Source organism: Varroa jacobsoni, unplaced genomic scaffold (assembly GCF_002532875.2).
Source record: "Varroa jacobsoni isolate VJ856 unplaced genomic scaffold, vjacob_1.0 scaffold_1479, whole genome shotgun sequence".
In the NCBI taxonomy this organism is placed as follows: Eukaryota; Metazoa; Arthropoda; class Arachnida; order Mesostigmata; family Varroidae; genus Varroa; species Varroa jacobsoni.
The window spans coordinates 42,545-54,691 of NW_019214381.1; the positions used below are offsets into that span (position 1 = coordinate 42,545).

A 12,147-nucleotide genomic window follows, 5' to 3' on the forward strand; every position below is an offset into this window, starting at 1 on the left:
TTTGAATGTGCGATAGGTTCGGGGTAACTCAGTGATACGGCCGTAAACTGCGGTTTTGTTCTTACCACTGGCTTGCTATGAATTTATGACATTGTTCCAGCTAAACTAAACTGTGGTCTAGGCCTAGGTTCGGATTTACTGATGATAATGCAATTTATTCCGATAGATTCTCGTATTGGTGTTGACCTGAAACTGCTGCGATATTTTTATGTGTTTTGTGCCTATTGATTCACGTCAATCTTATTGTTGATTTACAAGCTAAAGTTATTGTCAGCTCCATGTGTTTTTCCATTAATTATACTTTTGCGTTTCCAACGAAGTTCAGGGATTCTATTAAGACACTGAGAACATGATTGCTAGCCACACACCCTCCTCAACAGATGACAGTTCATCAAACATCTCCATCGAATCACATTGCCGGCCTATTTTTCTACTGTGTGTCAACCAATTCGTCGGCGTTCCTCAGATCAGGCATACAGTACAGTAGTAGTGGCGAAGAAGGAAGGCCTCCCTGAATACTGGGAGTTAGAGCCAACAGAACTTCCCAATTCCTCCTGTCCGTACTAGATCTGATGCTGCTCGGAGCGGTGTTTCTTGTCCTGTTGTGGAAGTGAGTGTTTGCACAACTTAATTATGTACCGGTCCTCAATACAATCAATGTTTATTTGTGTTTTCTAGCACATTGTTGTAGAAGCCAGTTGGTTTGACGCGCGAAAGAATGGTGTTAGTTGGAAGCGAGAAAACTTACACAAACCTATAGCGATTGTCCTTTTAAGAAGGCCAGCTTGCTACGAATAGAGGAATATCCGCGAGCAGAGACCAACGGGAAGTGCGGGTAGGTGAAATTTTTCTGAAGTTAGCTTTATTCATATCTAAATGATCAGAAGCGATACTATACTCAAAAAAGAAACGGCGACCTCCTCGTTTTCCTGTATCCGATTATGTTGAAGTCAGTCAACTTACATAGATGCCTTTCTTGGAATAACCTTTTTGTTCCGAAGCATAGATGTTAATACAGTGTAGTTCGTTTACGCGAAAATTCGCAAACGTTGCGCCGACAATTATTGAATAAGTAAAGCTAGATTTGTCGCATTTTAGAATCACTATGAATTGTTCATGTGATATATAAAACGATATACAGTGAATAATCAAACTATGCGCTCAGTATCGTTCCTGTTATTAATCATGTAAAATAAGCATACACATCACTATTTCTCTCACACCTGCCCCAAATCGCTCAAAGGTAGTAAATTTATAGGTTAAAACATGCTGTTTGAATATCGAATTTACTGATAATGAATTGTAGCTTCTGCCTACACACGAATAGTACAAAGACCAGTTCGTTTTTTGTTTCTTTGCATTAGCAATAGTACTATCGTTCAATAGAAGCTATAATTTAATATTATTTCTTAGTATGTCCAATTTTGATATGTCCATTCTACTACAAAATATTTTTGTTTTTGCGCAAGAGATAGAACTAGCCTAATCGAAGTATACAAAAGCTAGCTTTTTCTTCTTCGGTTATTTAAAACGTACGACCGCGTACCAAATAACATCATATAATACAAAGTCTTATATGTAGAAATCCGTTGCACTTTTTCTATATGCAAACAGCGCCCCTACTCTAAAATAAAGCAGCCTACTTGGTGAAGTCTTAGGGCATTTCTTGAGGATTCTGCCACCATGATAAAGTTGGTATTAAGGATATATTCGATAAATTTCATATGAAAAGGATACATTGTAGTTTGATATTTCATTTTAGCATTAATGTCACACTGTTACTAGAGAGAGACAACCACGTCACGACAGTTAAAAATCTGAGGTAATTTTTGGGGGTTTGCTTTACTTTTTTATTTGTGGTTTATTTGAAGTTCTGATAGACAGTTTGAAATTTAATCTATCGTGCTAATTTAATAGCGCTTTAGGAATTGTTGTAACTAACTAAACACAAAATTGGTTATAGTTAGTTCACAGTGGAAAGAGGTACGTCTACAGTTGGGGAAAATCACCTGACAATGTGGAAGAGAATAGTTTATAGCTACAGGCTAATTGAATTGGACCTTTACTTTTTTATATTTGGTCGTCTACTTTTCTTGTAAAGGTGAGTCCTTTCCCATTGTAAGCTAGCATTCACTGTGTAAACTAGAAATGTAAATATAAAAAGCTAAGAATGTAATACAGTTTCAATCTATTGAACGCCCGTGCATTAAAAATTTGTTACAATCTTAAAAAAACATTGTCTACCAAAGCTAAAAAAGTCCCACTTTGTTCTTTTCTTTAGTCATATGTTCTAAACTGCAACGTTTCCTCGCCCATTTTTCAGCTGTAGGAAAACTGCTCTATACTTTCGGAGGCGCTATCTGAGTTTAAGGCGGTTTCAGAATTTCTCATTGCCGTTGACAATATATACAGATGGACAAAGAGAAAAACTCCTCAGATAGTCGAGACAGCGAAACTCCTGACAAATCTTTAACGGAAACACACGGCAACAGCGGCGATGCAAAACAACAGTGCGAGGACGACGATCAACAAGTTTGTAACGTTGAACAGAAGGAACGAGGTACCAAAGATGACGTGAAGAAAATTGACGATGCCGTTCGAAAGAACGGAGGAGAAACCTCATCATCGGCTGAGAATTTGATTGAAAGTGGCGCTGAGAAAAACGTCAGTACGAACGAAGGTCATGATAAAATTGAAGAGGTCACAAAAAAAATGGAAATCAAATCTACTGGTAACACTGAGGTGAGAATATCCTCTGTAATGCACTAGATCTCTTACACAAAGAATTGTGGTCTAAATAATTCTTAATTCGTATGGTATGATTAAAAGTAGAACAGTTACATATCATCTGGTGAACATAGATTATTGTCAGACATCAAATCAATATATTCACCGCGCTTTTTAGGTTAAAATGGAACAGAGTCGAACTGATGGAGATGGAAGTAATGCGAGAGGCGCCGAGGATAAACTGAAGAGTGCACCAAAAGACAAATCGTCAGGTATCAACGGAAAATTAGTTTCTACTCGTTTTAGATCGACATGATTAACATAAAATTGTTTTTTATTCTACTATGGAAATTATAAAGCCTGTCCACATATTCGCTTTTTGATTCTTGTTTTGATTTTTTACAGCTCAGTGCACGTTTTTTAATAATTGTAGAATATCGATTGGGCACGATTCTTCGTCAAATAAAATATAAATGGCCGACTTTGTTCTTAATTCTCGCAACCTATTATCCTATTATAATTGGCCAAAGCAATGTCTCATTCATATTCCTGTGGTGAGAACCTCCTTCATTTTTCCAATCTGTTGTTTTTTAAAAAAGAAATTACTAGAGATTGAAACCAATCGAATTTAATATTATGTGCACAAAATAAGTAAGCTTTTCACAATAAGGATAGGCTGGTCCGTTACGGTGGCGCGTTATTTCGCTTCAGCGTGGTATATCTAATTTTCGCTACTACTGAAGTGTGACGTTACTTCAGTTTTCAACCTTTTTACCAAGTTCATTCTGCGAGCAATTTGGCTGGGCTTCTATTAGTAATATGCACTGGCGTATAGTTATATTCCGTTAAACTAAACACATTTCTACATTGAAATTGAATTATGCAGATCAGGCAAACTGTGCTACAGAAAACTCAACTAGCTTTAAAGAAGATGAAGCACAAGTCTCCACTGGCTCCGCGACGGATACTCCCGCCGTTAGCGGCAATAGTATAAAACCGAAGACAGCCGAAGACAAGCAGTTCGAGGAGAATGTCAAGTTCCTTTACAGAAGCCATCAGCGGGAGCCTGGCAAACGCAGGGTGAGGAAGGACCACATTTACTAAACCATTTTTGTTGTTTGCATTGTACACTATATTTGAGCCAAAACATCTATTAAATATTACGCTAGCTACAATTATTAGAAACATGCATCAGGGTGATTAGGAGGGGCATAAAAAATATGTATGCACCACACCTTGCTACTAATTATATTCAATGTAGTTGGTAGCGTATAACTAATCAAAATTATTGATTTCCTAGTATAATTTAGAACAATTTAGAATATTTTCATTTCATTCACATGAATCCTCCGGGATATTACGTTTTGCTTCCACTCTATATGTTTTCTTGTCTAATAAACTTTTTGGTAGGCAATGAAAACTGCTGATAAATTCTTACGTCTTTTATCATCAGGTGAAGCCGAACCTTCAGCTTCTGGAGATGGACTTGAATATCCCCGAAGAAGATTCCGAGGATGACTCAGATTACAAAGCAAGTTATGCTTAATAGTTTAGTGATTATTGCTTTTCAATTCAGAACAGTCGACATATTTTTAGTACTGATAATAGCAAGTTAAGATTGTACCGAAGTACTTTAACTCTTGAATTATATACCGCTTTTATAAATGGACTTTAAAAGCATTATATAAATGTACTGTGTTTGTTGGATTATAAAGGGAAAAGCATACGCGTTCGTGTGAGCACCTAGATAATGGTAACACATTATTCTATAGTAAGTACATAGTAACGGGTGCATTTCAATCTATACGCCTACTGTTGCATAAATGCAAATGCAGTCTGAGGTATTCTGTTGAATTTTAATTATTGACATTAGCGTTTTTAGTTACGGCTTTGCTTTGAGAAATCAATCAACGTACATTAGAAGTTCAGTCATCAATAAAGAGAGATTACTTGTCGTTATAGTCATTCTCTGATAATACCCTTTCAGGGCGAGCATAAAAATGTTTTAAATTATAAATTCCTAATGCAGGGCTCACCCTTACTCTATTATTTAAGAATATGGTATCCGGACTGGTGCAGTAGTGGCGTCTGTGTGTGCGCGTAGATGATACTATTTATGATGATTGGTCATGTTCTGCAGGTCGAGGGAGACGAAGATGGAGACAACAGCGATCCTGGTTCAGAAGCAGGTCCAGATGAGGATGAAACAGCGGAGGAAAATTCAACCGATACAGATAGCGGTGGTTAGCAGTGGACATTAAGTGACAGCTGCGTGATGATCTATGTTGTGTTCCTTGAATGAGCTGTTAGCTACTATCTATTGGTTATAGAAGTCTTTAAATTTTATTGGGAAAGAAAAATGTAAAATATTTTTCTTTCCCAATAAAATTTAAAGACTTCTATAAAGATGTAAAATATCTACGGCGTACAAAACAATCATTTTCATTCTATAAACGTTTTAAAGCAATTTGTGGACTAAGTCGACGCTATTTAATCTTTTTTGACCGCTCAGATGATGATAGCGACGAGAATGCCAGCGACGAACCTGATGGTGGTACGCTCGACATGAAAAAGCATAAGGAAAAGAAAGCAAAAAAGCGAGAGAAAGGTGGAAAAGAAAATCATACGGCGAAGGAGAACGGCCAGCCACAGACGGCGCTGGATAAAGCAAAACTGATTGCAGAGAAAGCCTTGGATGTAGGTGATAAACTTCTTATTAAACATGTCATTCATAGTCAGTTAATTTCCAGAAACGCAGCTTCAATTTTTTAACAATATTGCAAGTAGCTAATATGCTGCATTTAAGAGAATTGTATAATATTTCACTCTAAAGGACGTCTACTGTTTAATAATTCGTGTCCAATTTTCAGCTCAACGGTGCTGCAGGAACAGCTGTGAAAATTCTCGTATGCAACATTTGTCTTGGCGATCGTTCAGCAGAGAGTGATGAGATCGTAGAGTGCGATAGCTGTGGTGTGACTGTGCACGAGGGTTGCTACGGGGTATCAGATAGTGATTCGGTCCTGTCGACAGGAAGTTCTGCATCCACTGAGCCTTGGTTCTGTGACAGCTGCAAGGCCGGGGTGCTAGCACCTAACTGTGAGCTATGTCCTAACACAGGGGGTGAGTTGTGGCTGAGACATCAGGGATATAAAAATGAATGCTTTTATTTATGATTCATTTAAAGACCAGCTGAACCAAGTACATATATGTAATTTTAAATCGTCTCAGGCAAGTTACCTTAATTTTACTTTCGAATGCGCCATTCATTCACTTGGAATTTTCAGGCATTTTTAAAGAAACCGATGCCGGTCGATGGGTGCACCTGGTATGTGCACTCTATACCCCTGGCTGTGCATTTGGCTCGGTGGAAAAGTTGACTCCGGTCACTTTGTTTGAAATGCAGTATTCGAAATGGGGCCAGCGGGCATGTCATCTGTGTGAAGATGCGATGATGGCTAGGACCGGCGTCACAATTAGTTGCGACGCCGGTATGTGCCGTATTAGTTTTCATGTCACCTGTGCTCAACGGATGGGCCTCTTATCCGATGCTAATCCCGAATACATTGCTGATCCGTTCTATGCTCATTGCAAGGTTTGTTGGATCAAAATTTAAACCCATTACGTTTAACGAAATGCACGTCTATTTTTCTTTTTCGTTTCCTCTAGTAGTACCTAGTAAAAAACCTATGTAACTCTCTTGATAAATTTTCGCAAGCTTATATGTATACACATATATGAGTTACTAGTAACTGGTTTGGCTGTTATAGGTGCACGTGGACAAAAGCAAAATGAAGGCCAAAAAGAAGAACTGGTCCATTCTGCAACATCAACAAAGAATTCGCAGAGAAAAAGAACAGCGCGAAGAGGCCGAAGGACAGGAGTTATCGAAGGAGAAGGAACGAGTTCTACGTAAACTCACATGGCTACGAGACAGGTCAGCAGCAATAGATGTACCTCATCATATAAGCTATTTAATTTAATGTCATTACTTAGAACAGCAAAATCAAAACGGTAAGCTGGTTTTCTAAAGGTTTAGATAAAATAGTGGAATATGACTATTCAAAATATTCCAAAGGTAGGACAGCTTGTTATCCTTCAATTTTATTTAAGTAGGTAAATCTGCAAAAGAATGTATAGATAACTTTTAAGTGTACGGGGCTACATCATAGTTACATATGCAGATCACTTTGGCAGTACCATAAAATTGGTGTGTCTTCTTAGATACGCAAGCAATAAGGCTTCGAAACCAAAACCGTGGCTACCGACGCAGAAAATGCCTCGTCTGTTACATTCTTCTTCAACTGCCATTGAAAAGTTTAGGAGAAAAGCCGATCTATACGGATTATCTCATATTCTAGTCGCGCCGCCTGAGGACAAACGGTATGTAAACATTTTTTAAATGATATCTTTATCAGCCAGAAACCTTACACTCACTGTATTTTAATTAACTATGCACCATACACGTAGACAAGTACAGGTATTACATAATAATAAAAATCTATTTATTTTTCTAATACTGCAAGATAACATTATTTTCTAAGTTTCCCAACAAATAAATACATTTGTCGCACCTAAATCTATCTTTTACATAATATTAGTATAATATAGGTATTATTTGATTTTTAAGCTTGAATATATTAATAAATGATGGACTGAGTAGGTCACATTTTTGTGTAAATACTTCTTTTATATACTTCTATATTGAAAACTATTTATGCAACCTTTTGCATTTGGTCTTAGAGGCATACCACATTGGAAACACAGTTTTTTTATCGGATCAAACGAGCTCGTATGTCTATTACGATACAAGGTAACTTCAGCTGTGCTTTTTTTTCTGTGAACAAAGAAATAAATTAATCGGTGAGTGTTTTTCTAATATATCATCATTGCAGATGGCACGGGCAGCCTGCGTTTTCGGCGGACTTTGTTGCTTATTTCTTAGATCGGCAAAGACGCTTCTATGAACTAGAGAAAAGTCTCGAAAAAAATATCGATGAAAATACAGCGCTGCGAAAACAACAAGCTCTCATGAATCAACTCTACGAAAAGGCATGAAGGAAATCTGCTGTTTAAAATAGGCATTTCCCCTAGCGATGAAAATTCCACGACATAAGGCTCTGTGGCAAAATAGTGTAATCAACGAACGAATGAATAATTATTTTCTTATAATATTCGTGTATTGCGTAACGCATGTTTTTATATCGAATATTTGGCTTGTATATGTTTATACCTGCTTGCAAAAGTCGGTTCACATATATTCATAAAATCATGCAATTATTCCAATTTAGGTAGCCGCTGCTTGCAAGAAGGAACGAGAAGATGGCCGCTATATAACAGCAAAACTAAATGCCCTCTGGTCACCTTTGAAAGAGATTGGCGGGCTCCGTTACGAACCGCGTATTCTTGAAGAAAAAAGGCAACGAGAGCAAGAAAAAGAGAACGGAAATGCAGTTGGCAGTGGAGACGAGCAGTTACAAAAGCAACAAAGTGCTGGATTACACGCCGATAGCGTGTCTCCACAGAAAATCATTAAGAGCTGCAAGGTAATGCTTCTAATATAGAATGGATGTTCTAACCGAACTGAAAATTTAGTACTAGGTATTAAGCATCCGTTTCGGTTTTTTTCGATTAGCATTGGTAACAGAATAAGGAATGGATAATTGTACTCCATGTGTTGCACACATATCGTGTATAAAACACTTTAGGATACGTCCGAATGTCTTCATATATAATGGAATTAACTATTTAGTTCAAAAGCGCAGTATTATGAAGAACGAAATTCGGCCACTGATTGCTATCTTCTGATTGAGAGCAATGTCAAGAAACTTCGGCACCGATATATCTAAAGTAACTTTTTCGCTTTACTTCATTTCTTAGGTGTGTGGTTCATCTGACGAGCCGCACCAACAGCTGGAGTGCGAGCAGTGTAGAAGCTGGTTTCACCTCTTTTGTCTACAGCCTCCTCTAACACGCTTTCCCAAAAAGTCCAAAGGCGTTAACTGGCTCTGCGAGGACTGTCTCGAGGCAAATCGCGTCCAAGCCGAAAGCGCCAATGCACTGGTGCTCTCCTCGTCGCGAAGGCATGGCCTTACAGTTTATAGATGTATCCATTCGCAGTGTGTTTATTTGATGTTCTATATTTTTAAGCGGCTGGTGCTGACTACAATTGATATCATCAAGTAGACCTTACCAACATACTGTTACTATAATTTCGATTTTATGTGCTTTAAGGAACACGTACAATAACCCTATCGTGGGATTTTTCATCGGCTACTCATGATTTATTAATGTAGCTTCACAATGGATAACTGCTTCGTACCGTAAAATGCACACTTTCAACGATACAATTCAAGCTGTTTTGCAACATTCGTAAAGCACTCGTATGAACTAATTTAAACTTAAACGCTAAAGCTTGAAAGACAAGTGATTAAAACTGAAATTTGTGAATATAGATTCTATAAAGTGACGAAACATGCTCTTACTGTTGCTTCATGATTATAGGTCCAGAGGCCAGTCTTCACGGTTGGCTCGGGAAACGAGCTTGGATGCCGGCGAGGAGACTGGCTCTAGGCCGGCGCGCGGACGGCCAGCAGGAAAGAAAAGAGGACGTAAACCTGGCAGCAAAAACAAAGATAAAAGCACCAAGGAAAAAGAAGAGGCACAGTCGGCAGCTATTGCTGCTGTATCAACTGAAGCAATACCCTTGAAAGACAAAGAGTCTCGGGGTAAAGATAAGGAATTAAATGCGTTAAGCGACAGGGAGCACTCCATAGGAAGACCCGGCGCTGATGGCGCAAAAGAAAAGGAAACTAATAACAAGGACAAAGATAAAGAGAACGAAAAGGAGGTCCCGCCTAGTAATAGAGAGAGCGACGCAGAGACCGAAGATGATGTTGCCATGGGCCTAGACGAAGAAGATGATGAGCCATCACCTGAAAAGAAACAACCAACGAGGGGTCGAAAGAAGCGAAAAGGACCAGTACCTAAAGGAGGTCCTGGTGCAAAGCGAAAACGTGCCTCGGCTAAAGAAAAAGAAGCTGCAAAAGAAGGTGAAGATGACGCAGACAGTGAACAGGATGAAGATATGGATGTCGAGGACATTAAAGACGTCCAAGATGGGGCTGCAGCACCCAAGAGGGACAAAGATGAGCACATAGCTGGCAAAAAAGGCGGCTCCTCGAAACGAGATAGTGGCGGAAATCGGGATAAACAACACCAACATGCGGACAACGTGGATGATCACAAAAAAAAAGAAGATAAGAAATCAAGCCCCACTAAAGAAACCGATAAGGTTAACGATGATAAAGGCGCTAGTAAAGGTTCAGACGAACACGAGAAGGACACAACTGTCAAGGAGTCGCCATCGGTTGGTGGAAAGGGTTCCGCCGGTAAGGGCTTGAGTGGTAGTAAGGAAAGCAAAGAAACAAAAGAGTTCAGTCCCAAAGAAGCCGAGAGGACTGATACAAAGTGCGGAACAACAGGCCGTAGGGAACGTGATAGTGCAGGCGGTACAATGGCCGGCGGCGATGGACGTAAGCACTGCGTCAAGTGTAACAACGCGGAAAACACAAATCAGATCGTCATGTGAGTAGATCATAAAATTAATTGCACGAACCTCGTCACATTTAAAGTAATATGATAATATTGTGTGAAATGTATGTTCAAATGTAGGTAGTAGCACAACAGAAATGGCTGTGTGTATGAAATGTCAAAAGCTTTCGTTGCATAAATTAAACGAAGATCTCGTAAACAGAAAAAAAATAAACAAGGAAATAGATCGAGGATGCTATGAAAAGTTTAACTCCCGAAATACAGCTTGAAAATCTTCCTTACCAGTGCATTTTGCTTTTCCGTAGTAAACTTATAACATAGCAGCGATGAGCTTATATTTTCATTCAAACTTGATTTCATGGTTAGCTGCGACGAATGCGGATCAGCCGTTCATTGGGCCTGTTTAGATCCACCATCGAAGAAAAATCCCAAACCGCGCGGATACACGTGGAATTGTGACGAATGTGAAGCCAAACTTGAAACGACGGAAAATAATGTCACAAACGGTGCTGGTCAGGCAAACAGTAAGAACGAAGCCAAGGACAAATCAGCCAAACCAAACGCAAGCAACAAACAAGAGAACGAAACATCAACGACAGCGGCGATTACAGAAGCAAAATGATTGCACAGTATTGTGCCATATATATATATATATATATATATATATATATCAGTGTAGATCATTCATTAATATCTCGTACTCGAAAGACACTGATATCACGTAGAACTGAGTGAAGGGGACACGGTGGTGGAACCACGGCATAGGCTTACAAGTCAAAGACGACATTTCTTTGTATATTTTCCGTTTTTTACATTGCCATGTTCGCATTTATGGCAAATCAGATGTTATTCGTAATACTTTTATCGTTTTATTGAGTTTGCTCACGAGTCTCTAAACATCCTGCATCATAAGCACGAACGATGTATATAGATTTATGGGGGTTAAGGATGAAGAGCAGGGGTCTCAATAACAGTACACAGAAAACGACGACACACGAGAGCATTTTTAATTAACGTCAAGGGATGGGCGAAAATAGATTTTCTTTTCACAATCATCATACATACGTCTTCATGTGATTAAAAGTGGCATCTAGTTTTTACCCTTCATTATAGAAACGGTGCGCACATTTCTGAATAACAAGCGTAGGTTTGAGTTGATCATCAAATTTAAGCTCCTGAGAGTTAATACAGACATCACTTCTGGGTTATAATGATTCTGGCAAATATTTCAACCTATTAAAGTCGCACCTTACATGAGCAGCTGTTCCTCCAAACTGAAGTGCATAAACAGATTATCTTATCGGTGTCCTAGGAGTCAACCACTACAGGCAGATACTCTCATATTAAGTCAGCCATCCCTTATGGATTGAAAGTGATAGCGTACTAGAAATAGCCATCAGATTTGACAAAGAATATGATCTTGAGAACAAATGATCGCGACTGTACAGGAAGGATGCTCTTCTGTAAATGTTCTCACAGGACATTCAGTAAGCTCTCCTGCACGCGTAGTAGTAAAACGCCAGGATATTTTAACGAATTTGTGTATGTATTACCGCATATGTAAGGGGAGTTAATTGAAACGTCGAGGGATCTTATGTTTATATGCTACGTACTGTAAAAATGGTGGTAAGTCACAGATTGCGGACGGAATAGGTCAATTATTTCACAAGTTTCGGTTGTCGTTATGTGACAGCCAGTACCACTACGTATGTGGACTAACAATATGGTGTTAGATACGGCAATGCTTGCAGAACCGCAAAAATACAATTTTTTACTCAATAGGTTGCCGTACATTTCCTACTGTACGCGTGTTATTTTGTTGTGAGTAGTATAATATTGAATTTGTTTTCGGTTTACAAATCCATA

General features: G+C 38.8%; 1 protein-coding gene across 3 annotated transcripts; it reads left to right on the top strand.

Annotated features, from left to right (window-relative positions):
- The first annotated feature begins 456 nt into the window (after positions 1-456).
- LOC111270512 (uncharacterized) lies at positions 457-12,048 on the top strand. 3 transcript variants are annotated; one of them, XM_022850772.2, is made up of 16 exons: positions 457-835; positions 2,324-2,742; positions 2,906-2,999; positions 3,614-3,807; positions 4,181-4,258; positions 4,868-4,970; positions 5,240-5,424; positions 5,598-5,850; positions 6,015-6,322; positions 6,498-6,664; positions 6,952-7,110; positions 7,623-7,779; positions 8,019-8,273; positions 8,608-8,810; positions 9,232-10,314; positions 10,648-12,048. In XM_022850772.2, exons 2-16 carry the CDS (start codon positions 2,413-2,415, stop codon positions 10,901-10,903), a joined length of 3,825 nt encoding a protein of 1,274 aa, XP_022706507.1. In that variant the 5' UTR covers positions 457-835; positions 2,324-2,412; the 3' UTR covers positions 10,904-12,048. The 3 variants fall into 3 exon arrangements, with proteins under 3 accessions (XP_022706507.1, XP_022706509.1, XP_022706508.1); XM_022850774.2 differs by having other exon boundaries at positions 5,598-5,826; XM_022850773.2 differs by having other exon boundaries at positions 459-610.
- Positions 12,049-12,147: the final 99 nt, after the last annotated feature.

Excerpts from the sequence above, each read along its gene's own strand:
- LOC111270512 (XM_022850772.2), top strand. The coding sequence starts at position 2,413 with ATGGACAAAGAGAAAAACTCCTCAGATAGTCGAGACAGCGAAACTCCT. Across the intron at positions 5,851-6,014 it reads GCTATGTCCTAACACAGGGG|GCATTTTTAAAGAAACCGAT; the intron begins GTGAGTTGTGGC and ends TGGAATTTTCAG. Across the intron at positions 8,811-9,231 it reads GTGCTCTCCTCGTCGCGAAG|GTCCAGAGGCCAGTCTTCAC; the intron begins GCATGGCCTTAC and ends TCATGATTATAG.